This window comes from Maylandia zebra, linkage group LG23 (genome assembly GCF_041146795.1).
Source record: "Maylandia zebra isolate NMK-2024a linkage group LG23, Mzebra_GT3a, whole genome shotgun sequence".
Lineage (NCBI taxonomy): Eukaryota > Metazoa > Chordata > Actinopteri > Cichliformes > Cichlidae > Maylandia > Maylandia zebra.
Genome location: NC_135188.1, coordinates 7298404 through 7325069, shown reverse-complemented (window position 1 = coordinate 7325069; position 26666 = coordinate 7298404). Strand labels below are relative to the sequence as shown.

Genomic DNA, 26666 nt, shown 5'->3' with positions numbered 1-26666 from the left:
TATGGATGGATGGATGGAATTTAAAAACCACTTTAAAGTCCGAAACGGGATTCCTCTTTGCAACATTTTATGCTGACAGAGCACAAAGGTCTCGGAGTGCAGGCTGGTGGTTCCCAGAGATTGTCAATGTAAAATAGGAGGCTCACTCAAATCTCACTTTCACTCTGATTATGAAATTAATATTTGAATTTTGTCACGGCTGGGGCAGCAGTCGTGTGGAGATGAGAAGGAGGATCCAAGTAGCAGACAGCGGCGGTGATGTGAGTGAGTTTATTTACAGTGCACAAAACATAACAAAAGCAAGGGCTGAACTAAAAATAAACCTAAACTGGGAGAAACTAAAAAAACAAACCTGAAAACATAAAGACACCGGAAGATACACGGAAATGGCACAGAGAGGGGAGGGCAGGGCAGGGCAGACAAACCGATGAAGAACACAGGCAGGCACACACTATAAATACAACCAAAGGAAACGAGACACAGAAGAGGGGAACACAGCTGAACCTAGTTAGAAACAAACCTTCAAAGTAAAACAGGAAACTCAGGGGCACGAACAGAGCACAGGGGGAAGACACAGGTAGGGATAATTAAAACAAGAGAACCAAACCCAAAGAACTAATATAAAATCAGAATAAACTAAAAAATAATAACAATAAACTCATAACGCTGGGTCACCGACCCAGGACCATGACAAATTTTGAAATTCTCCCAAGATTATCTTATTTATAGATGTTGCTCAGTTAGGCCTTGGACTTTAGTTACATTCATGCAACATATATGCTTCTGTTCTCTGTCAAGATGACACTTCTTCAACGATAGCATTCCAGTGTGTGATTTATTTCTGCTTTTACTGCACTGGCAGTGTCATCGAGATCACTGTTATGCTGAAATGCAGCCCAAAACAGCGACAGGCCTTCGTGGTGTCTTACAGATAGCTGTAGATGCTCACTGTTGTACCTCCTCCGTACATACTGATGATGATTGGACTTCTAATCAGACCTGTGTTCATACATCAGCCTTTTCTCGCCGTTTCTCTTCCTGACAAATGGCTTCTCAAAGACCACCCTTCACTGACTCCTTTTCTGATGAGGCTTCAGTAAATAGTAGATGGATCAGCTGAAGGTTCAGATGCATTTCTCAGGTCCTACATCAGGTCTTTGCTGGAATTTGTCCTATTTCTTAAGGACATGACTTTCAGATACTGTTCATTTGCTGTAGGCCATTTTTGTTTTTTAGGCCCACCACTTTTTCTTCTTTCCTCCACTTGTCAAGTTTCCTCAGTATTTTTTTAATGACACACAATATGCTGAAATATGCAAACTTTTCAGCTAATAGCTTTTTAAGGATCGCCTTGTTAGTAAAAAAAATGCCATTCTTTTTCTGCCAAATTGTGTTATCATTGTCATTATTTGTAGACTCAGCTAACAAAATAAATGATGTTTATGGATCAAATTATTTTTTGCTTTTGTGACAGGCTGATAGGAACAAAGTCCCGAAAGATACAATTTAAAGCCGAGTCTTAGCTAAGCTGTCTGTTATGTGTAGACAACATTTGTTCATTCCATGAGTTAGGTGCTTTTTATGCTTGAATGATTCATAGGTCAGTTCTAAGTGATTCGACAAACAAACAAAAAAACATTCCTCTAAAAATAGTCAGGTACAAGGACTGGACTGTAAATTAGTGAAAAAGCAAACAATGTCCAGCAACACTATTGTCTCTAAACCCACTTTTAAAAGTCACAGAAAGTCCAGCTGCTTGGAAGCAAAATATAAAGACGAGGTGGGTCAAGACTTTTGCACAGTACCGTAGACCTCTAAGCTTAATGGGTTAAAGTGAGTTTGACACTCAAAGTGTAGAAAGTTCAGAAGTGTACATAAGTTGTGTCACATTAAGTCACTGGGTGACATGGAAAGGCTAGTTGAGCAATTCACTTTCACTTTTGGTTAAGCAAGGCTGAATTATCAGGTAATGATGATGAAACTGCTTACTCTCACAGGAGCCACATGTACACACAGAAAGGGAGGGGCAGAGCGAGAGTCGGAACGATCAAAACAAAGAAGTGAAGCTTATTGCAAAATGAATGGAAACTCTTTTTTTTATTAAAGTTTCATCCCAACATTTGAACTAGGCCAAACCTTACAGGAGGTAGAAACCCTGGATTAAGTATGCATTGTTAAATCATGCAGCAGAAAATCCAGCTAAAACAAGAAGCCTCCTTTAGCTCAGTTTGCAATCATTCAAAGTATCACCAGTACCAGATCATTTGAAAACAAAAATGTAAACACAGTTTTTTTTTCAGCCTGCATAAAATGTTTTATTTAAAAAAATCAAACCATCCAGTGTAAGCAAAAATGACACGGAATGTGACATTGCTTAAAACATTGTACGAGATGTTTTACAGTGTGCCAAACAATCATGAAATGTGGCTTCTTATTTTAAATATAATAGCTTAACTAATACACCACAATATGATGAACTTCAGTCAACACTTGGTCTGTGCTTTATGCATAATTTAAACACACACACACGCGCACACACGCACACACACAAATCCAAGGACTCTGCACACTGCAAGTGCATATACAATCAAAAAGTCCCATTACATTCATCTCCTCTCTGGTCTTTACTCTGAGAGGTCTGTGTGCCAGTGTAACTGCAGCATCATTTAGCCTGATAAGTAATAATCCATCACCACAAGCACAGAGTAGATTAGACAATGTCTAACAGCATGTAGGCAAAAAAGAGCCGCAAAAAAGGCTCTCCTGCATATTTCTGCTGTAGTCGTGCTGGTATTATGACAGAAAATCCAACATAGAAATGTGTGAGGAATGTTTTTTTTGGCACACAGAAAGTTCACAGACTCAGATCGGAGCTACACAGGAGACAAATGCACCATAACAAATACATTCATTTGGTACAACAAACATTTATGTAAAAAATAATAATAATAACAACAACAACAATCTTCTATATATGAGTAAGCTGAATAACTTTGGTTTTGGATGCTGAAAAAGTCACTTTTTGGCACCAGGAAATGGAGATAAGCACGAGGAGTTTAAAAGGAAAAAGGAAAAACAATCAGTATTCGGTTCGTTTTCTGAATCAAACCATCAATGGTAAAAAATAAAAATTAATAAATAAATGGAGGATAAATCAATAAGAAAAATAACAGTCAGTTACAGCCTCAATCCGAATGGTTTAAGAATGGGAATCAGTGTGGTCTTTGTGCATAAAAAAATATGCTTATTCAAGAAGTCAAATACACTGTCTTTCTTTTTTTTTGTTCTTTTCTTTTCTTTTCTTTTTTTTTAGCTATTTTGTGTTAAAGAAAACAGATTGTGTCACCACCAAAATCCACCAAGTTGCTCGTGCCCAGGGCTGCGCGCACACTGTAGAGATTTCACTGCAACCCTGGCTGAGGTGATTAAAGAAAACAAAAAGAGACTCTGTCAACACAACTCGTGTCATCAGCGTGAATCAGGCTTAGTGTGTCTGCTGTCACTTGGCAGATGAGCACAGCTCAGTGTCGAGTTTTCTTTTCATGCCAGCCAGTTCTGGGTTTGGTCTCCTGAAGGCACGTCTTGGCCCTCATCAGAATTCACACCTTTTTCCCAGCAGATAGCTTAGGCCCACGGTCACATTCAAGACCTTGAAACCATCTATTTGGTTCAAGTCCAGACTAGACTTCGTGTTTGCCCTGAGATAAACTACGCTCTGGTGCCCCCTGCAGACATCTAACACATCTGAAACAGTCAGTGTGACGTTACTGACAACAGTATCATCCATCTTCAGCTGCAGTATCCCTGTGGTCACCATCCCATTTGTCAACGACTTGTAGCACACATCCATATACCAAATGTAGGGCCCCTTGCATGTGATGTCGATCTTATTTTTATCCGTATTTACATCCATTTTGTACTTGCTTGCAATTTCCTTAAACTTCAGTGTCATGTTTCCTAGGGGGACTGAAAAATGAAAATACAATGTGAGACAAAGAGAGCAGCATGTTTTTTGGTTTTGTTTTTTGTTTTTTAAGGTGAAAGCACGCTTTTTACTTGATATGACTTTCTGTAGTCTTTTTCAGTATCTCTGTGGGTGGGAAGATCAGAGCAGAAACTAAAGGTTTTATTTTTCTCACCTGTTAAAGGTTCAAACTCTATGTGCACAATCGTGTCAGTTGACGTCTGCTGAGGAAAGAAAAAACGCAAAGATTAGAGGCTTATTGGGTTTCTAGATTTTCTTCGTTGCTCTTATTGCCCTCTGTGTGTTTTGTTTTGTTTTTTTCTTTGTAAAGGTCACACAGCTCTGTTTTGCAATTTCTTGATGTTTCACTCTGGGAAGCACAAACTTGCTTGATACAGCGGTTAAGTGATGCGGTGTGAAAATAGACAGGCTGACAGAAACTAGGGAAAGTCTCACAGCAGCTTGATTAAAAACAGTAGTGAGAGTAGCATCTCAAGAATAAACAAGATGTCCTAAAAGTAGAACAAATGTTAGTCACTAATACAATCATCATTATACAGTAACCGTGCAGCTATTTCTATGCAGATTGTCAGTCATCCGGGTCAAAGAATATGGAGAGCCTCAAAAAGTGCGCCTATTCAGGTTGTCTCTCGGTTTAGCTTCGTCTTTTTTCCTTTTTTTGTGTCACTAATAAAGCTGTTTTCTCAAGCAAATCTCTGAAAGCCTTATGTTACTGTAGAATTTAAAATTAAAACTGAAAATCAAAAGTTAAACGCGGATCTTTAAGACACTACGCTACATCCAGATGAACAGAATCAACTTTTTGGGATTTCCTGGATGACTATTCACGCCTCAAGGCATCGCTGTGATAACAAGCAACAGCACCTACTACTAGTACTACTACTACTGCACCAAATCAATCCACCTCTAATTCAATAATCTGGAATTTTGATAGCCCTGCGGTACACTGGCGACCTGTCCAGGGCGTGCCCCGCCTCTCGCCCTATGACAGCTGCGATAGACTCCAGACACCCGAGACGCTGAATTGGACAAGCGGGAAAAAATGGATGGATGGAATAGTAACACGCATCTCTCTCAAAGAGGAGAGCCGCAGACGCTTAAAATATAGCATCCACCTTATCGAGTTGAAACAGCATGACTTGATGCAGAGCCACGTGAAACATTAGGTTACTTACTTTACACGTTTTATCAGCACATTTGAACACAACTTTTCTCTGTTTTAGCTAGTTCGATCAACTTTATGAAAAAAAAAACCCCAGTCAGAGATAAGAGGTGCCACGACGGCGGTTATCAACTTTCTCTGTTATAAGTCAGGCTTTCTGATTCAGCCTCTGCTGTGCATAAAGGGGGCGTCTGATGCGTCATTTCGCTCTTCTTCCGTTCAAAATTGACGGAACGAGTTCCGCCTACTTAAGTAGGAGATTTGGTCAAATGATGTGATCAAAAAGAAAGAAATATTATTAGGCTTTTTTGTTTTTGTTTGTTTGTTTGCTTTAGCGGCAAAATGTGCCGAAAATAAGGGATCGATCATGCAGAAAATCGCTCTGGTGAACTGATGAGCTCATATATCTGCTGTTATCGCCCGCCACCGCTTAGTTTAATGTGACAGCTGCACATAAGGGTGAGAAGTGTTAGACCCGATGCATTTGAACATCACAGGGCATCTGTGTTCTCAGATGTCACGCTGTAGTGTACTTTAAATAAAGATAAGCGGAAAGCGCTTCAGTTTTGCGGGCAGATCAAAGACAAATTAATATTATCGGGTACAAATAGCCTAAAAAAAATAGTCTGAGCACTTTTCTAATCTGTGCTGTACCACCTGCATTTCCAGCTGTGATTACCTAATGCAACCAGTTACGTTCGCAAAGTTTCCTTTATCCGCGCAAGTTATCTTAAATAATCTCGCTCCGTATAGTTCACTCAGACACAAAGGGAAACTTAAGATAGCAGCAGGAGCTTTTATAGTAACTTTCCAAGCCTGATAGGACATTTTAGTTGTAACTCTTATATTTTAATCGTAATTTGACAGTTTGTTTCTGCAGTCTCCTTTCCCTTCTGAGAACATGCAGTCCCCACACTATTTTAAGAGATATTAATCATATTGAAATAACAATAGTGTAATAATAGTATCAAGCTTTCAAAAAGAGTTCCAGAGCTAGAAAACGTCTGGATGAACAGAGCTGCTTATAATATTAACTTTAAGTTGATAGATAAATGTGCATTAAGGAGTTTTACTCGGTATTGAACTGCAGGTGTTTAAAAAAATCATCCAAAATGTTCTTAAAGACAAACCAAGTGTGCGCATCCTTGCCCACGAGCTCTCCACTTAACCTCTCCACTCACAGCGTACTCACATCCTTCGGGAAGTCCAAGTAAAGGAAAAGAGTGGCTATCAGGCAGGCGGCCACGACCACGTTCTGCACGGCGACCACCACCGCGAGTGTCCCTGTGCGCTTTCTCCGGTGGATCACACGACCTCTCTCAGCATCCATCATCCCCTGTTCCATCAGTGCTCTGAGCTCCCTGCAGGAGCTCAGCGAGGCTTTAAACGCGAGTGGGCAAGTGCAAAGGAGGAGAGTGACTGGAAGGAAATCGCTCACGGTCTTAACTTTATTGTGTCTGAGATCGTGTGGGTGGGGGGGTTGCAGCGCGCTCGTGCCATGTACACGCTGGGGATAGACGCACACGCGCACACGCTCACAAAGTGAGAGAGAAGCAGGAGCGAAACCAGCGCACCGTGAGCTGATTGGCTGTCAGTGTGCCGATTTGCGCCAAGACGCTTGCGATCTTCTAACACAAAACGAGCCGAGTGAATCCTCCCACATTGTGTGCGCTTCAATCAATGTTCCCATAATATTCATCAGGGGGTTCTGAGAGATTTGAGCATGCTGAGGAAGAAAGAAAAAACATTGTTTCTGGGAAACGAGTGATGCAGTAATCTGGTGTCAGTGATAACACACCTGATTAAACTAAATAAAGTAAAAAGATATTTTATTCAGCGTCTGTTTCGGGTCTCCCAGACTTAACTAATGAGCAGAGAAATGATAGAAACGGCTGCTGCCACCTCTCAGTTCACTTTAAATCTAGTTTATTGCTCTACATGTGAGCAGACAATGGATGATGAAGCTAACAAAGTTTTTAACAGTTTTTTTGTTTTTTGTTATTTTGGGCAAAAGTGTGGGTTTTACTTTGAAATTGACGGAGACACGTGTGTGCCTACCCTACCAAATTTGCAAATTTATCTTTGCAAGTCCTACATTTTTACAAATTATTCCACAAATATTACGATTATTATTATTTTTCTAACTAACCCTGGTCTGCACTGGTCTGCCTTTGCTGTGTCTGACGTGCGTGTAATTTCCAATATCGTCCTGAAAAAGTAAAGATTTGATGATGGCCTTATTAAAAAAATAAAACAATGAACAATGCTATTTTTGGTGTATTTAGTATTGTCCATCTCTCTGAGGCCTATATGATCGAGCACTATTTGAAACACCGAAAGCAGACGAACTGTCTCAATTAGGTTAAATTAGAAGTGGCAACAGTTTGGGGTATTCAGAAAAGTGGTGTGGACGGAGATCCTCAGCATCCTTATTACTGACTTTTGAGATCCACATTAAAGAATTGAATAATAAACGGACTGGTTATTATATAGCGCTTTTCTATTCTCCTCGAGCATTCAAAGTGCTTTATTACAGCATTTAATAAAATTCACACACGCACCTTTTGCAACATCTAAGCGCTTTTTATCTAACATTCAAAAATATGAATGCATCACAGAGCAACTTGGGGTTCAGTATATGGCCCATGGATACTTTGGGATGCAGATTGGAGCAGTCAGGGATCGAACCGCCAACCTGCTAATAAGAAAATAACAAACTATCTCCCATCACCCTCCCCGAATGAGAAGACTGATGAAGAAGCTGCTGAACTTGGCATAAAGATTGAGAGAAATGGGAAACAGCTTGGTGGCGGCGGCGGTTGGCGTGTGTGCGTGCCTTGGCCTCTACAGTGAGGGTATCTTGTAGCTCTTTAGTGCTGTGGGGGACATTTTGCTGAGATGGTTTAGAGTTCAATAGTCTACCAAGAAGTAAAGTTATTCTTAATTAATACAAAATCTTTACCTTAATACTGTCATTAGCGTTTCCTTCTTGATTGGTGTTGGTTTCAGTGACAATAACAATGGCCTTATTTGTAGAGCACAGCTTTCATGAAAAGGATGTGAATCATATGCCATGGCATTTACTAAACTGATCACTAGCAGTTGTTAGAGCGGTAACTTTCTCGCCATATATTTGGATGAATGATGTTGAATCAGTTTCGCACAGATGCATGAACAGTTTCTGAAACACAATAAATGTGTCAAAGCGGGACAACAGTCTATATTGGTTTGCCCTTTGTCACTCTTCTTTAACTTTTTAAGTCTATAAACACTAGGCTCTGCACTTTTTCTATTTAAAATGGCAGGAAGTTTGAAAGCACGTTGTTTAATTCCACTCCTACAGTGAAAGCAGCCACATCCTCTTCCTCGTTCAGCTGACCCCGTCAGAAGAGATCATCTGCCTCCACCTCAACCTGTCCGCAGCATCCTCTTCTGTCACTCCAACACTCTACGTGTCCTGCTTCACTACATCCATAAATCTTCTTTTGGAAATCTCATTCATTGTGATCCACATGTTTGATTATTGCCAGGATTTTACACCAGATGGCCTTTTTCTTGATGCAACCCTTCCCATTTATCTGGGATTGGGACTGGCATTAGGGGTAACTGGCTTGTGACCGCTCCGGTTGCTGGGTTAAAGCAGTGTGCAGCAGTTATTTTAAAAGAATGCACCCCTACAAACTGAAACTATTATTGTGGTGTTGAAGTCTTAAAATAGCATATACCCTTTCACTGAGAAGGATTTTTTTTTTTGTTATGTTGAATTGATCTAAATCAATGACAGAAATGCTATTATTCCCATTCTCAGGCTGCTCTGGGGTCATTTTAATCCAGAAAGTCACTAAGCACAGCCAGTGGATTTATCATCTTGGGACAACCACTCAACCTGTTTCTGTGTTTTCAGCCTTAGCACTAAGTTAATCTGACAGCCAGTGATTGTCACACATTTACAAGAGCGGCATTGATCAGCTCAACAAACTCTAAACTTCAAATGGCAAAATATTCTGACGAGAATACAAACTACTTAAAATGTAAAAAGAAAAATCAATGAATTCTTCTTTGCACTAAAAGTACACATCGACTTTTATGTGAAGCTTGAAGATGAGTCAAAATGCAGCGCATTTACTTCAATGTATGTCGATTTACCGCAAACTAGCCAGTGCGCAGTGTGCCTGGAGACCCCAAAGGTTTGGAGCCTACTTGATAGCCCACCACCTCATCATGTTGCTGCTACTGTTGTTTCCCCACAAAGTCATTCGTTTAGTTTGACTTCAAACTGTTGTGGTTTCCTTGCAAAATATCCTATGTCGCTAACCTCGCTGCCTCATTCAAAGAGTAATGTACAGTGTGCTTGTGGTACTTACAGTGACTCAGCTCTCACACTTTGCAGCTTTATCTTCATCTCCTACACATTTGGGTTTTGATATTCCTGTAATAGGTGTTGGGACTTCTGAAATGTTTGTGACATTCAGTGCCAAGTTTGCACTGAGAATCTATAAAATTACTAGATTATCCTAGGGGGACATCTAGTGTCAGCTGTCATGAGTAATAGGACTATTTATTGTACATTTGTTCACATTACCTTCACTGTAGGCACAGGTGACGCAACAAGCAGGAGAATAACTAAGCAGATGAGAGAAGTGAAAATTTAGGCTGCCTCGGGAAACTTGAGCTGCTCCTGTGTTAGAGCACGCTCTGCATCTCTGACATGACATGACCTGGCATGCCCCAACATGATAAACATTGTGGTTTTCATGAAGTTTCAATGTTTTGGTATATGTCCCAAGTAAAACACCTGCTTAGCATAAACGAAACAGGTGTCCTATATCATCTGACTTGTTGCACACACAAACACGGAAGATGCTGGATGTGACAGCAAGATGAGAAGGCAGCTGACGGTGAACACCTGCCTGTGGGAAAGGGGGGGACCTGCCACATGGTTTCACAATGAAGCGTCCGCCCTTGTGGGTACAGAAAGCACAACAAAACCAGACCAATCAAGGGTTTAAGACGACGCACTTGTAGACATTGTACCACCACTGCCAGGACTAACAAAGATGAGGTAAATGTCAAGTGATAACTATAAGTAACAGTGGTGAAAGATGATCTGTAACAGAAGCATATGTGCACATGGGGAAATCCATAACCAAAAGAACTGCGGCGGCACACATCAGATTCAGAGGGATGAGGGCTTTTTTTCTTTTTTGGACAAGCTGGGTATTTCGAGTTCAGCTCTCAGAAGAATGAGAAAAGCTCATGAAGAGCAGTGCGATCATCAGAAGCCTACACACATCCTTTTACATCCCCCACCCTGGAACATTTCTTCTGAAAGAAAAAGCAAACAGAGATTAAATGCTTTCTTGCGTGTATATAAGGTGAAAAGTTGAAAGCAAAAACACAAGTCAGACATATCACCTGCTCTTGAAGTCTTGACGGCATCGGAGGATCACAGAATAAAGGGGGATGGATGGTACTCACTTCTCACAGATGTGCTAACCACAACTGAAAATACCCCCCCACACACACTTTAATCATTAAAATACCCCCCTCTCTCCCCTCGATGTGTGCAAACTGCACTTGCTCTATAAAACCCAATATCTATTAAAATCTAAGGTCACCATAAGTGAAACCAGCCTTTAATCAAAGCTATGGCACAAAAATCAGACAGCGTGACACAAACTGTTTTTTTTTTTTGACTAATATGGAACTGCTGCATTAAATTTGAACTACATTTAGGACATGAGAGGTGATTCAAATTTGAACAATTCAAAACAATCGTTTACAGAAAGTGAGACGAGGCAACACGAAAAACAAAACTAGTTATAATAAACTGAATGTTGGTGTGTTCCAGATATGACCTGTGACATATTTCAGGTCAAATCTGACTAAAAAAAAATATCCAAACTAGTAAGACTAAAGTGAAAGTCCCTTCCACACATCTGACCACAGGATTTGAACTTTCAAGTACTGAACACAGAGAAGAAAGTTTGCCTGAGAGAAATCGGAATTAAATAGACAATAGTTTATTGTTAAAGATGAACGAACACACACACACACACACCTGACCTCTGCATCATGATCCTTCGAGTCGGGCAAGTCAGTAGCTTTCTTATTTGTGACACAATGTGGCAGTTATTCATCTACACACACGCGTACCCCCGGACACAAACACACAGCTTTAACATCATTTAATTTATAATCCACAAATTTATATTCTTTTGTCTCATAATTCTACATCACTAGTTACTTTAGTTATGTACACAGAATTGAGTCAGTTCTCTATTTCTTCGAGTTATTTTTCAATTCGAGGAAAGGGAGAAAAACAAATCAGCTCAAAAAAATATTTTTTTTAAATTTCCTGTCATTTCTACAGAAAAACATTTTCAGTTTCCTGGACTGTAAACTCCAAGCTGCTTGAACCAACAACAACTCACAACAGGCTCAATTTAACATTCCCTCCTCCTTTCTCGAATATGTTCATCTCCATCCTTTCTTCTTAGCCGACTGTCAAGGAGAAGCGTGACCAGGAGAGAGGATTTGGCACAAGGCATGAGTGTCATCTAAACCAGTAGTAATAGAAGAAGCGGTCCTTACAGCAGATCACATCCTGTAGTGCACAACAGTCCTGAGAGAAAGTTTAAATGGTTAACGGTGACGCAGTTTCAACTCTTTGAATCCCATGATTTTGCACCTTTTAGAGAATCACTCGAGTGCAAGTGTTCAGCATTACAAAGAAGGGAAACGGGGGGAGAAACATTTATTCCACCCTGTCATTTTGCTGTCCCTTCTTTAAACACCAGAGCTGATCTGTTTGGTCACTCGTCTCCCTCCAGGTCCAGGCTGGAAAGTCTTGGCTTTTTTCCCCTCCCTTTCTCCTTTCCTTCCTTTTAAGGATGTGGTAGGTTCATTCGGTCCTCTATTAGGGTGTTATCAGGGCCCTGTGCCTCCATGCACTGCTTTATGGTTTCTATAACTCCAGATAGACGCCTATCCAGGGCTGCAAGGTGTGGTTCAGCTAGGACTGGGTGAATGGGATCAAATGCCAGAGCCTGTCGCATGGCTGAGCTCAGAGCTCCACTTCGCAGCAGGTTTAATCTATTCCACGTGGACACACGAACCCTACCGAGAAAGGGAGAGACACTACAGTAGAAAAAAAACATAACCTGGTAAACAGGAAATTGTATTTGGGAATTCTCCGACTTACATGCAGCACTGGTAGAGTGGTGCAAGAATGCTTCGCTCGTCCAGAGCTGGGTTCCCGAAGCTGCACGAGGACATAAAAGAAAAATTACGAAAGATTAAAAAAAAACCCAGCATAAAGCACTTGAAACACACACACACACACGCACACACCTCGACTGAATTTGCTAGAATAGCAGTTTCCCTGTTTCTGAAGAGCTCCTGAGGAGTTATTAGATTCTCGGACAATCTAAAACCCGTAAAGCTTTCCAAACTAGAGTCTGGATCTGAGTCCAGCCATGTCCAAAACTAGCATGACCTTCAACAAACAGGAGCTGTATATTTTATATCTTTACATACAGTTAAATCATGTATTACAAGATCTAACTGTATCCCATTGTGAAAACTCTCCTGGCAATGTAGCTAAATGCATTCATTCCTATTCACACGACTTTTAAGACTGAGAGTGTCAGGCTCTTAAGCCCTTTTCTAATTAAATTTGATTGTAATACATACAGTAACGCAGTAATGTGAAAATAAATATACACAGTTTTTTCAGTTCCAAGGTTTTATGTACCAGGACATAATAAACAAAATCATCTGGTCTTTAAAAAGTTCTAAAATTAAATAAACTCAGATGAACAACAACACTTGACATATTACACTGTGTCATCATTTATGCAACAAAAACTAGGGCAGAATGCAGAAGAAGTGTGTGTCTTATTGAATTAAGAGAAATTATGAGGGCAAGCAGGTATGGAGCATTTAGGTGTGTGATGCCAAGGAGGAAAGACATCAAGAATGATTTTAGGAGAAATTGTTGCTTCCTGACAATCTGGCAAAGGTTTAAGGCCATCTGCAAACAATTTGAAACCCATCATTCTGCATTGAGAACGATTCATAAGTGGGAAATGTAATTTTTCATTTCAAGTTTATTTATATATCTCCAGTTTGCCACAGCATTTGTCGTGAGGGATTTTACACTGTGAGGTAAAGATGCTACAGTATAAGAGAAAAACCTCAAAAAGGAAAAACTCCACTTTAACAGGAAGAAACCTCCAGCAGAACCAGGCTCAGGGAGAAGCCACCATCTGCTGCAACTGGTTGCGGCCGATCATTGGAAAGAAAAAAAAGATCACAGGGAACTAGGACAAAATACTAAACAAAATATGTGTTTCAGAAACAGGGGTGGGCGTCGCAGCAAACTGCAAACAACACAAGTGTTACATCTCATAATCTACAGGCCTCAATTAGTGTGTTACATGTAAATGTAACTTAATGAGATATTTACCCATAATGCACAAAACCACGTTTGTTGAAAATCAAGCATAGCATATGAGAACAAACACCTCATAGCAACTGACAGCACAGTGTTGGAGGGGTAATGACAGGAAATGGGGAACTAGCAGTAACTGGTATACAAAGGAGTTCATGCTTGACTCAAAGTATTGTAGAGTCAAAGGTGAAGCCATCCGTCCAACAGCTAACGCTTGGCCTAAACTGGGTCATGCAACACAACGAGCAGAACAGCAGCAACTCTACAACACAATGGCCGAAAATTCAAAGAATCAGAGTGTTGCAGTAACCAAAAAATCCAGACCTCTAACTGAAAGGCCAGTTGGGCTTAAATGAATGCATTTAAACCTCAATAAACTCAGTCAATGTGGTAAGCGAGTGGGCTCAAATTCCTGCATGATGAGGTGAGAGGCTGATAAAGTCATACAGAAAACTACTTGCCGCTAGAAGTGGTTCTACCAGCTAATGAATGATGGCATGCACAGAGTTTTTTAAACATGGTTTCTGGACTTTAGCTTAGCTTTTGTGAAATAATTAAATAAATAAATAGATAAATAAATAAATGAATGAATGAATAAATGAAAAAATAAATGGCACGCGGTAATATGCCATGTGTTGTTGAAAGAAGGTGTAGTTTGTTTTGATCATGTTGGTAAGAACTAAAATGAATTCCACACTTAGCCTTACCAATGCTAGTCAGCTATATGACAGAGAGCAAGAATCCATTGCTTCCAGCTTAATCTGAAAGAGTTCTAATAAAAATCCAAGAATTGGGCCATTATTGGCCTGCAAAGAGTACCAGCTGCAGGGTATTTTCACTGCATAGAAAATATAGATTATACTCTTCATTAAAAAAAGGAAAGACAAGAAATTACTCAGCACTTCTATTGGTATACATTATTCCCAGTAAAAGTTTTGTTTCTTACCACACTTAACCTCATCCTGCCAATACTGAAAAATGCTGCTTAGAAATTTTCCACTGCTGGGTTTTGATCAGCAAAAACAAAAATAACTTCAAAGACGGGTTAACATCTCAAAGTCCTCACTTCATGGAAGTGGGTGTTCTTCATGAGTCAGTTATAAAGTAGCTTCAATAGTGATAAGTGAATTCTTGTAATAAAAAAAGAAATAAAATAAAAGACGAGCACCGGAAAATGTAAAAAAAAAAAACAACAAAAAAAAACAACAACCTGAAAATGAAAATATAATTATTAGTCTGAAAAATCAGAATCAGAATCAGAATCAGAATACTTTATTGATCCCTGGGGGAAATTATTTTTTGTTACAGTGCTCCATTTTAAACCAACAAATATTCAGACTATTGTTATGAACAGAGTGCAGAATTTTCCAGTAAGTCCGTGACACTGATTTATTTCAAAAGTTATTGTTTCTGACAGAATTAGCTGCAATTTTACACAAGATTTCTGGTTAAACTTGCAGTTTTTCTTTACTGGATGGACAGTATTCCCACTTAAGTTTGGAAATGGTTAAGTAATTAAAGCCAGTAAGAAAAAGTAAACATTCATCTGAGGAGGGAAAGTCCCATTTTGGATTCCCGTTTTCATGAAGAGCACCCCCCCTCCCCCCACCTAACTATCAAAAACAAAAAAAACCACGAAACCCACAGCTCACCTCTTGGCGTTGTCAAGAAGGATAAGCATGCTGGCACCTCCATCGTCCTGGAAACTTTCGTAGTGATGACGATCAGCATTTCCAATAAGGTAATCAAAAATCGCCGTGTCAATAACATCTAGCAGCCTTGGCCCTGCATCATATGGGGGCATCTTCTTCACTGCCTCACAGTAGCTCTCGTCATACTCCCACCTGAAAAATAAACACACGTTCAAATCGTCTGAAGTAAGATTTTCGCACATCACCATATTGTCAAACAGGGAGCGTGCATAACCACGCCCCTCACACAGGAAAAGAAAAGAAAAACCACTTCAGGTCATTTCAGGGTTTTAGAAAGCCAGAATTATTAAAAAGTAAAAAGATCCTAAAAATAAGACCAGGTTGCTTCTCTTACTGCTGTTAATTTGCTCACTAATACAGCATCGCAGCGCCAGACGTTCTCTGGTAAAGTGAAACATTTAACAACACTTACACTTAAGAAAATGCATGTGTCAAAGTGTAGAGTTAATTTGCTGAAATGCAATCAAACTTCTGGTATTGATGGCAACACAATCCCTTATTTTCAGTGGCCTTCACACAATATTTTGAGACCAGTGAGAATAGAATAGAATAGAATAATCCTTTAATTGTCCCACAAGGGGAAATTTGGTTGTAACAGCAGCCAAAAAGACACATATACAAACAAAGTACACAGGACACGGAACAGAAACATACACAACTTTTCTTACATATTTACATTAAGGACAATGGTTACAAGTGACCTATCATAATGAAAGCCAACTCCCTTGTTTTGGTTCCCTTTGGTCAATGACTCTCAAAATGTGGGGATGCCCCCATGAGTGGAGCAAAAACGACTCATGGGGGCACAGATGACCATGGTGGGAAAAAAGGAGAGTGAAACCAAACTTTATAATTTCCTTCAATATACGAGTCATGTGTTGTTACTGGCATGTGGAACTTTATTTCACTAAAAGTTCCACATGCCAAAAGTTCCACATCCAAGTTGGATCCTCTTTTATTGTTAATAATTGACAAAAAAGGACAGTGCAATCTATTTTGTTTCATGGTAAGATACAGTAGTTGAAGTGGAGAGATTTCTAGCAAGTCTGTAGCACTGATTTAATTTTCAGGTTAATGTTTCCATCAGAATTTGTTGCAAATTTCATACAACTGCAAGTTAAACTGAAAAACTGAAAACGGTTCCCCACTTCAATCTGGAAAACCCCACTGGTGTGGAATAAAGCTGCTGCAGGTGGGACATGAGTGACCACTGGGTGGAAAAACTGACAACTGACAACAAACTGACAAACTAAGTCAAATGAATATGATTTTTCTTTTGAAAGTGCAACTAAACAGTTTTCAAATGTAATCATTCTGCAACTTTACATCACTAGAACTCAACTAGCATTTTTTATTTTTGGGGGATAATGATAAAATGTGGTTGGGATCCAATGGATGGCATGCCAGAAGAAGTTTGAGGACCATTCTTCCCATTTGACATCGCATTGTCAATATTACAGTAATAGAATAAACTGAGATAAACTGAAACAGGAGGAATAATGGGTCTAACTTGAATTTAGTAATAAAACACAGACACAGTGCAGTGTAAAATTCTTGAGTGAACCCTCATTTCTTTTTACTTGAATTTGAAAAGGCTACAAACTACAAGCTGAACGACTGTTGTGTCCACGCTGCACAGAAGACAACTTAGAATATCAAACTGGTTCTTTGCTATTTTTAGGCACTTTGTTGCTAGCAGCCTGTCATGTCTTTCCGAGCAGACATATACAATCATATTTTAATCCACCACACAATACTCTCTGGAATGTGTCTGTCTGGCAAAAGCTATGCAAAAATAATCATCTTGAAAGAGAACAGAGCAAATAGCATCAAACGTCCAAAGAATAGCTTTCAATGTCCTTCAAGAAGCCTGGAGAACTATTCATGAAGACTGCTTAAAGAAACTGACTTTCAAGGTCATTAGAACTGTACAAATTGTGTGTGTGTGTGTTTGTGCGCACGCACAAAAGCTCAAGACTTTTGCACATGAGTATAAGGCTGCTAAGTGTGAAGAACAGATCACATAGCTACTCTTCTGATCCAGCTGTATGGTGATCTAACGGCAGGATGACACTGATCAGTTGTGTTTAGCATCATAATTAGCTTGCTGATGTAATCTTCTCTGACTGTAGAAATCCTGTGTGCTGTATTTAGAGTTAATAAACATTTATGAGCAATAAGAATACTTACTTATCAACTAGTCTAATTTTCCCCTACAGTTCTCCATACAGAGGTTCAAAAATACCAAGTACTTTCATTGCCAGTTGAAGCTTGTTCACTCATTTTTTCACACCAGATTAAGTACACCAAAGCTCTGGAGTTGAGCTTGTTTTTGGTATCATTTTGCTGGGTGAAGGGCCAAAAAGAGATAAGCAAAATGTGAAGGAGGCCATCATTAGGTTGAAAAGGTAAAATAAATTTCTGTCTATTCTAGAGCAAAAATGTGCAAGTTTACAAACAATGATCATAAACAAGTGATTAATGAAAGCACTGCTCACCAACACCAAAAAGCCTTAGAAAACACAGAAAACAACTAAAATGTACAACTGCAGAATTTTTTCCTTTTGTTAAGAAAACCCCCCAGTCAAGAACACTCTCGAGGAGGCAGGCGTATCATTGTTAAAATCTTCACTCAAGAGATGCTTTCATGAATGGAAACACCGAGGGTTTACGAGAAAGTGTAAACAACTCTACATTTTGCCAGCACAGCTCTGAAAAAAAAAAAAAAAATTATATATATATATATATATATATATATATAAAACATTTTAAAAACAATCTTTGGATAGATGAAACCAAGTTTAACTTGTAACAGAAAAATTGGAAGATAAAAGTATGGAGAAGGAAAAGAACAGCTCATGATACAAAACTATCACATCATCTGTCGAACATGGTGGAGGCATGTGATGGTATGGGCATGCGTGACCCCTAGTGTTAATTGATGATGTGACTGCTGAGAGCAATAGCAGGATGCATTTGGAAGTGTGCAAAGCTATACTCTCTGCCCAGAGTCAGCTAATTGTTCCAAAACTAGTTAAATAACACGTCCCAGGACAAACAAATAATGACGCAAACATACTGGAAAAGCAGAATCAAAGAAATTTGATATTCCTCAATGGCCAAATCTGTCACCTGATTTCATGCAACACATCATGCTTTTTAGTAACTGAAGACATAATTTAAGGCAGATAGACTCACAAACAAGCAGCAACTGAACATTTTACTATTTAATATGTTGGCAGCAACAACAACATCAAAACACAAGAATGAATTCAAGTCAGAGGATTTCCCCTAACTGTAAAAACCGCTGCTTTTTGGGACTCACGCTTGACACCCACCTTGCCAGTTTCCCCTCTCTGTATGTGCGTCCCCAAGGGTGTCTGTGTTTCTGCAGTGGCCAGACATCTGGCAGCCAAAGGGTTAATGACCCCTCCATGATTTCCCCCTCTGCACATGCTGGCTCACTCTCCCGACAGTAGTAACACTTCCCATAGAAACATGTATTATTGCCTGGGGACACAGGGAAAAAAATTAAACCGATAAAAACAAATCAGCTTGGCATCAGTGACACAAGAGATGCAAACAAAGAGGTAAAAACTAGCACAATGGTGGAAGGAGGGTGGGTGGGGGACAAAATGCTTAGGTTAATTGGGTTAGTTCTTATGAAGTGTGAGCACGCACACACACAGATTAATCAAACAACCTTATCCTGTGCTTTCAGATACAAAGACCTCAGTGACATTTGACAAAGCAGTTTTGCTTAGGGCCAAACCATCAAAACATCCCTGAAACTGCAGCGCTAGCACCTTCAGGCACTAAAATAAACCATGAACAAGTGAAACAGGGTTTCGCTGCTAAGATCTCATACAGATCATGACCCTAAAGTTCCAAATACAACGATGAGACCAAACACTTTCTGTTTTTACTGGAAAAAGATGCGCTGAAGTGCAGTCTCACCTTGAATTCAGCAGTTATAACAAAAGTATTGCTTTAGAATTTTTAAAATTAACTGGATAGACAAACATTATTTTTATATAAAGATTGTTTTTATTATTTGGAGAAAAAAATCCATTGCAGTCAGTGTCTATCTTAAGTCTAAAACCCATGGACATCAACAAATGCTGTTTCTCATGCCTTGAGATGCTCAGTGAAGTTTTTACTGCAGCTTCCTTCAGATGCTGCTGGTTGTTGGTCTCTCTGGATTTGTCTTCATCAACTGAAAAGCATGCACTATTGGGGTGGTATCAAGTGACTAATCTGACCATTGCACATGATCCCGTTTCTTTTTCATAAACTGTTGGGTTGCTCTGTTTAGTTTTGTAGCATTTATCTGGATCTGAGCAGAGAGTATAAACCTGTATACTTCAAATGTCATCTTACTGCTTCTATCACCATCCTCATGAAGAAAGATTTGTTGTCTGGATCCATACATGCAAACATGCGTGCTCTTTCTGTAACATTGCTATGTTTGACGATACTTTCAATTATTTGAAGATTTACCTGAAGGCAGAGAGATCCACAAACAAGCAGATAGATCTTTTCAGATGTTTTCTGGCCAAGTTTAATCTGATCTGTCCTTCTTTTTATTGAGTATCAAAGGAGATTTTTCTTAACCAAGGAAATCATGTCCTTATCCGCTTCAATTGTCTTCTGTGGTTTTCGAGCCTTTCGGTAGTTGCTAGCTGGCTAGTACATTCATTCTTTTTAAGAACATAGGAATGGCCAAATCAACAATCAGTTAACATTTTTTGATATCTTCATGATAGCAGAAATTTCGTTGGGCTGCAGACAATCCCAGAAAGAAAGATACCAAATGCCAATTCAACAACAACTACTAGAATCAACTCCAGACCTTTTATCAGTCACATTTGTAGTAAATCTCACATGGCCATGAAACGTTTTTTCAGTCAACGGTCCAATTACTTTTAAGCCTCTGAAAATGGGGACCTGAGCAGTTAATGCAGTACTTTGTTAACTGCTTGAATTAAAGTAAAAAAAAAAAAAAAAAAAAAAATCACATCTTGTTATCTCTTTCTGATCCTGGTCCTGCCGGAGGTTTCTTCCTGTTAAAAAGGAGGGTTTTTTCCCCTACTGTCGAACCTCTGTTTTCTTTGTATTATTGGTGGGTCTTTACCTTACAAAATACAGGCAACAGTTGTTGTGACTTGGCACTATATAAATAAAAATGAAAATTGAATATATCATGAATGTAAACATAGGAAGCCTGCAAGCCAGAAAAGGCTTACTACCTCAACCCACTGGATGGCTCTGCATAATGAAAAAAACTAACAGAAGAAACATCATGTTACCACCAAGGAGGTGTACTGATGTCTTTCTTTGTGATGACAGTATACTGAATGAATGTAGAAAGAAAATTACAGGCATGTTCTGTAAAATCTCTTAACCTGTTCTTACCCATTTTATAAACAGACAATTCAATAAATGTATATGATTTCATAATATAGCTGTGCTTTTTTCAGTACCAAAAAAAACAAACAAAATGTGTTGTTCTTTTTCTAACTTCGCTCGGTATTTCACTATGGGAATCGCCTCGGCGTGACCAACTACGGAAGCTCCAATGACACCACGTCTGTCTATGACAGACCTGTCGAGCCGTGCTCAGGGCTCCGCCCCCTCATCCCCTCCTCCTAACTCATTCTCGCTTTCTTCCCATGAGAAACTACTTTGAGCTCCCTCATCGCATCCAGGCTAACTTGATTAGCTGCTTAACAGTTCTCAGGCGTCCCGTGTAGGAGTACGTTGCCGAACGCAGTTTTTCCGGTTCCAGTTTGGATCGTGCTGAGTAAGTCCTTCGAAAGAAGTGTACTTAGAGTTGCACTGTGGAACAGCAACCGCGTCAGGCGAGCTGTCCCAACGGTTCCTGGTTTCAGGTAGCGAGGTAGCCGACGTTGTGTGACTCGGGCTAACGCGTTACGGCGAGCTGTTCGTTCAGTGTCCGGCTAGCATTAACTTGTTAGCAGGCCACGAACCACATTAGCGTCTCACTAGCATTAGCTTGTTGGTCGACCTAGGGTTCGGTTAGCATTAAGTTACTAACGGAAAAAAGTTGCATTTGAAGTTGCACCCCCGGTGGACAGCAATTTGTACGAGGTCTGCAAATGGGCTGCTGCCAAGCTAGGCATCCCATGGCCAGCCGCCCAGGATTCCGAAGGGGCAGAACGCGACATGTATGACGGCAAAAGGCTCCCACCAGCCTTGCCACCACCGAAGCAGCTTCTGCCAGCAGTCCCGGCCTGCATGAAAGAAATGAGTCGCTATTGGTCAAGCCCTTTTAAAAACAAGCTTCCGACCAAGGGCTGCTCTAAGCTTGAGATCCAGGGGATGGGTGAACTGGGGCTGACCGAACCCCCAGCAGTGGAGCCTTCAGTGGCGTATCACCTTCACCCTAACCGCAGGGCAATCTCAGCTTCTTCTAGCATTTCATTGCCCAATAAGATAGATCGCCTCAGGGCATCTATTTATCAAAGGATGTACAAATATGCTGCCAGTCAGTATGCTCGCTTAATGCAGTCACACTGCTATCAGCATATCAGGCAGAAATTCTGGAAGACATGGGCCGTCAGCTTGACTCGGGTTCCCCGAACCCAGCCCTCTGGGATGAAATCTGCGTGGTTAATGATCTCATTCGCAGTCCAAGGGTGTGGCCGTGTTATGGGCCTTGCAGTCTCGGGTGAGAGAGCCTTGTGGCTAAACCTGTCAGGCCTAGGTGATGCTCAGAAGGCTGAGGTCATGGATGCAGCTTATGACCCAACCAAGGGTCTCTTTGGCCCAGCCCTGGAGAGAATGAGAGAAACAAGCACTCGCAGAAAGCAGGAGGGAGAAGCATTCAACCTCTGCTTACCCAGAAAACCTAACTCTCAGCCCCAGCAGGTGCCAAGAGCTGGCTTTGCAGCAACAGCTGTGAGAGGGAGACAGAGTGGGGTCAGAATGCAGAGAGGAGCAGGAGACCAGCAGGGTGCCCACCAGGCCAAGGTAGAGAACCAAAGACTTTGGGGCAAGCATTCCTTTGCAGCAGCTGCTGCAAAGAACAAGCCGTCACACCCCGGAGAGGGGAAAAAGAAGCGGTCAGCCTAGCACATCTGCAACATTCTGTGTCACCCCTCTCTTCTCCCCCAAAGAGAAGGAAGGTGTTAGAAGGGGTAACCAAATCACTCCAAGGTTCAGGGTCTCCGGAAGTTTCCAGTTCACCAGGAGCACCCTCTCAGTCTCCTCCTCCAGTTCAGGAAGGACAGACTTGTGGACAAATGGCGCAGCGTCACCAAGCACTCCTAAGCACTCTGTCTGTGTTACCAAGCACTGCCCAGAGTCACCAGACACTTCACTGTGGTTTGGGGGTAACAAAAGAAATAAAACGCGCATTTCTGCAGCCAGGCAGTTTGCCAAGGGCAGAATGTTCCCCCAGTTTCAAAATAAAAACAAAAGGAAATCACTGCCATTCGTCTTTGTTCCCAGCGGGGGGAGCTCACGCTCTTCCCGAGGGGGAGAGCCCCAACTCCTTCCGGGAAACAGGGGTGACGTCATGCGTGGTTCATCCCTGGGTCTTGTCAACCATTTCCCATGTAACAGACTACAGTTTGCGGTAAAACCACCGAGATTCAGCGGAGTGTTAGCTTCTGTGGCCAGTGGCGATTCAGCAAATGTGCTGGAGGAGGAAACAGGCGATCAGAGCGGTTCCGAGTGAAGAAGCTCAGCAGGGCTTTTACTTACACTATTTCCTCATCCCGAAAAAGGACGGAACGTCGCTCCGTCCTATTCTGGATCTGCGTGTGTTAAACAAGCATTTGAGAAAGTACATGTTGGGTTTAGATTTTATTATTGTCATTTGTATTAGGAAACATTTAACCATATATGCTTAGAGGTGTATAATCAATTGTGTAGTGATAAGTTGTGTGATCTTTAACAGGCTACAGAGGCTTGGTGTGTATCCACAGATGCACCCCTGTCAGGTTGGGGTGCAACTATGACGGGCAGAGCAGTGAATGGCGTTTGGTCACAGAGACTCGCTCTGAATCACATAAATGTGCTGGAGCTCCGTGCGGTGCTCCTAGCCTTACGGCATTTTCTGCCGTATCTCCGGGGACAACATATTTTAGTGAAAACAGACAACTCCACTGTAGTTGCTTATATCAACCGCCAGGGAGGCACCCATTCCCAGCAGCTACACAGGTTAGCCAGGGAAATAATTGTGTGGAGCAGCACTTGGCTGCCAGGAATTCTGAACAGGGGGGCGGACCTCCTGTCCAGAGGAAATCCACTGTTCGGAGAATGGAGGCTTCACGCACAGGTGGTGGAGCAGATTTGGCAGAGATACGGCCGGGCTGCCGTAGATCTCTTTGCCTCGCGAGAAAACACACAGTGCCCTCTGTTTTTCTCCCTGTCAGACGCAGATGCGCCACTGGGCGTGGATGCACTGGCCCATCCATGGCCAAAAACTCTGCTGTATGCTTTCCCTCCCCTCAGCCCGATCTCCCCAACACTGATCAGAGTGAGGGATCAGGGGCTGGAGATATACCATCCACATCCAGACCAGGTTGCTCTCTGGGCCTGGCCTGTGAAAGGTGGAATTTGAAGGCAGCAGGCATGCCTCTGAAGGTTATTGAAACCATTCAGAATGCCAGAGCCTCCTCCACTCGTTCCATTTACAGCAGTAAATGGCGTGTTTTTGAAGAGTGGTACCATGAAAAGCAGATTATCCCTTTTCAGTGTTCAGTGGTGGAGCTGTTGTGATTTCTTCAAGACTTGCTGGACAAAAGGAGAGCTTTTTCCACCATAAAGGTCTATTTAGCAGCCATTTCAGCCTGCCACGTGGGGTTTGGTGATAAACCTGCCGGTCAGCACCCCCTTGTATGTCGCTTCATGAGAGGGGCGCGTCAAACGCTTCCAGTTTCTAGACTACTGGTGCCTTTATGGGATCTGTCAGTCGTTTTAGATGCCCTCTCCCACCACCCCTTTGAGCCTATTGGGGCAGTGGGGTTGAAGTTTCTCTCTCTTAAAACCACTCTGCTGTTGGCTCTAACCACAGCCAAGCGAGTTAGTGAATTACAGGCTCTGTCTATTCACCCCTCTTGTCTACAGCTGGCCCCGGGACTCACTAAAGCACGCCTGAGGCCTAACCCAGCCTTTGTCCCTAAAGTGCTGGAAACGTCATACAGGTGCTCTACAGTAGAGCTCCTAGCTTTTCACCCCCCTCCATTCTCTTCAGAGAGGGAGCAGAGGCTGAACACTTTGTGCCTTGGGGACTTATGTCAACTTATGTTGACAGAACAGCTGGATTCAGGAAGTCGGATCAGCTGTTTGTTTCCTGGGCCTCCCCTCACAAGGGCAGGCCCGTATCATGCCAGCTCATTGGATCGTAGAGGCCATAGCTCTGGCTTATAGCTGTAAGGGCTCGCAGGCCCCCCCGGGACTCCGAGCTCACTCCACTAGGGGTGTGGCCACATCCTGGGCTTTGTTCAGAGGTGTATCAGTCCAGGATATTTGTGCGGCAGCAAGCTGGGCTATGCCGCACACGTTTGTCCGGTTTTATCGGCTGGATGTTTCACAATCATCCATGGCTCCGGTAGTGCTGGATTCTGGGGCCTCAGGTTCAACCTGAGATCCTGGAGTAGTACTGGAGAGTAGCTTCGGGAGCTGGCCATATCTCCCATAGTGAAACACCGAGCGGAGTTAGAAATCTGTGTTAGAAATCTGACATCTGTGGTCATGAAGTCATTTGAGCGCCTAGTTCTCTCCCATCTCAAGACCCTCACGGCCCCCCTCCTGGACCCCCTGCAGTTTGCATATAGAGCCAACAGGTCTGTAGACGACGCCATCAACATGGCCCTACACTTCATCCTGCAGCATCTGGACTCCCCAGGAACCTACGCCAGGATCCTGTTTGTGGACTTCAGCTCTGCCTTCAACACCATCCTTCCAGACCATCTCCGAGACAAGCTTTCCCAGATGAATGTGCCTGATCCCATCTGCCGGTGGATCACTGACTTCCTGACGGACAGGAAGCAGCACGTGAGGCTGGGGAAGAATGTCTCGGACTCCCGGACCATCAGCACCGGCTCCCCTCAGGGCTGTGTTCTTTCTCCTCTGCTCTTCTCCCTGTACACCAACTGCTGCACCTCCACCCACCAGTCTGTCAAGCTAATCAAGTTTGCAGATGACACCACCGTTATTGGACTCATCTCGGACGGGGACGAGTCTGCCTACAGGAGAGAGGTTGAACGTCTGGTGTCCTGGTGCAGCCACAACAACCTGGTGCTGAATGCCCAGAAGACAGTGGAGATTATTGTGGACTTCAGGAAGCACACAGCCCCACTCCCCCCCATCATCCTGACTGACACCCCCATCACCTCTGTGGACTCATTCCGCTTCCTGGGTACCACCATCACCCAGGACCTGAAGTGGGAGCCCACCATCACCTCCGTCATCAAGAAAGCCCAGCAGAGGATGTACTTCCTGAGGCAGCTGAAGAAATTCAACCTGCCAACACGGACGATGATGCAATTCTACACCGCAATCATCGAGTCCATCCTCACCTCCTCCATCACCGTGTGGTACGCTGGAGCCACTGTCAGGGACAAACAGAGACTGCAGCGTGTTGTGCGCTCTGCTGAGAAGGTGATTGGCTGCAGACTCCCATCTCTGCAGGACCTGTACACCTCCAGGACACTGCGGCGTGCAGCCCGGATCTCAGCTGACCCTTCCCACCCTGGACACAGTCTGTTTGACCTGCTCCCCTCAGGCAGGAGGCTCCGGTCCATTCGCACCAGAACCTCTCGCCACAAGAACAGTTTCTTCCCCTCTGCTGTTGGACACATGAACAATAACCACATGACTGTCCCCGCCACTCACACATGACCCTACGCTGTGTCACTGCATCATTTCATGTCTGGCACTGATCACCACCTGCACTCATGTATATATCCTTCTACGTAGCACTCTTAATTCTTATTCTCATGTATATATCTAATGTATATCTCATGCACATATCTTTCTTTCTACATAGCACTTTAATTCTTATTGTTTGCACTGAAGCACCGCAGCAATTTCCTAATGTTGTAAACCTCAACATCTGGCAATAAACCCATTCCGATTCCGATTCCGAAAAAGAACGTTGGGTTACTTAATGTAATCCCTGGTTCTTTGATAACGGAGTGAGGAGTTTCACCAACACTTCCCTCCTTGCTTAGGCACGGAAAGAAATCTGCTTGGAATGAGTTAGGAGGAGCTGGTCGGCCGTGTTAGAATGTGGGGGTAGAGCCCTGAGCACGGCTCGACAGGTCTATCATAGACAGACGTGGTGTCGTTGGAGCTTCCGTAGTTGGTCACACCGAGGCG

General features: G+C 42.2%; 2 protein-coding genes across 5 annotated transcripts in view; both read right to left on the bottom strand.

The window, feature by feature from the left end:
* Positions 1 to 2303: 2303 nt before the first annotated feature.
* LOC143415173 (uncharacterized) lies at positions 2304 to 6531 on the bottom strand. The gene is made up of 3 exons (XM_076880664.1): positions 6340 to 6531; positions 4140 to 4185; positions 2304 to 3966 (listed from the first exon to the last, which is right to left on the bottom strand). The coding sequence occupies exons 1-3, from the start codon at positions 6490 to 6492 to the stop codon at positions 3593 to 3595; spliced, it is 573 nt and encodes a 190-aa protein (XP_076736779.1). The 5' UTR covers positions 6493 to 6531; the 3' UTR covers positions 2304 to 3592.
* A 4235-nt stretch (positions 6532 to 10766) lies between these two features.
* fam20b (FAM20B glycosaminoglycan xylosylkinase) overlaps positions 10767 to 26666 on the bottom strand; it is a 45913-nt gene continuing 30013 nt past the window's right edge. For all 4 annotated transcript variants that reach the window (XM_004557236.6, XM_076879984.1, XM_004557237.6 and 1 more), the window contains 4 exons: positions 18653 to 18824; positions 15255 to 15446; positions 12352 to 12411; positions 10767 to 12266 (listed from right to left, as the gene is read on the bottom strand). In XM_004557236.6, the coding sequence (XP_004557293.1) occupies positions 12035 to 12266; positions 12352 to 12411; positions 15255 to 15446; positions 18653 to 18824 (656 nt within the window). In that variant the 3' untranslated portion in view covers positions 10767 to 12034. The remainder of the gene's footprint in view (positions 12267 to 12351; positions 12412 to 15254; positions 15447 to 18652; positions 18825 to 26666) is intronic.

Excerpts from the sequence above, each read along its gene's own strand:
- LOC143415173 (XM_076880664.1), bottom strand. The coding sequence starts at position 6,492 with ATGGAACAGGGGATGATGGATGCTGAGAGAGGTCGTGTGATCCACCGG. Across the intron at positions 4,186-6,339 it reads ACTTGGACTTCCCGAAGGAT|ACGTCAACTGACACGATTGT; the intron begins GTGAGTACGCTG and ends TTTCCTCAGCAG. Across the intron at positions 3,967-4,139 it reads AGAGTTTGAACCTTTAACAG|TCCCCCTAGGAAACATGACA; the intron begins GTGAGAAAAATA and ends TTCATTTTTCAG.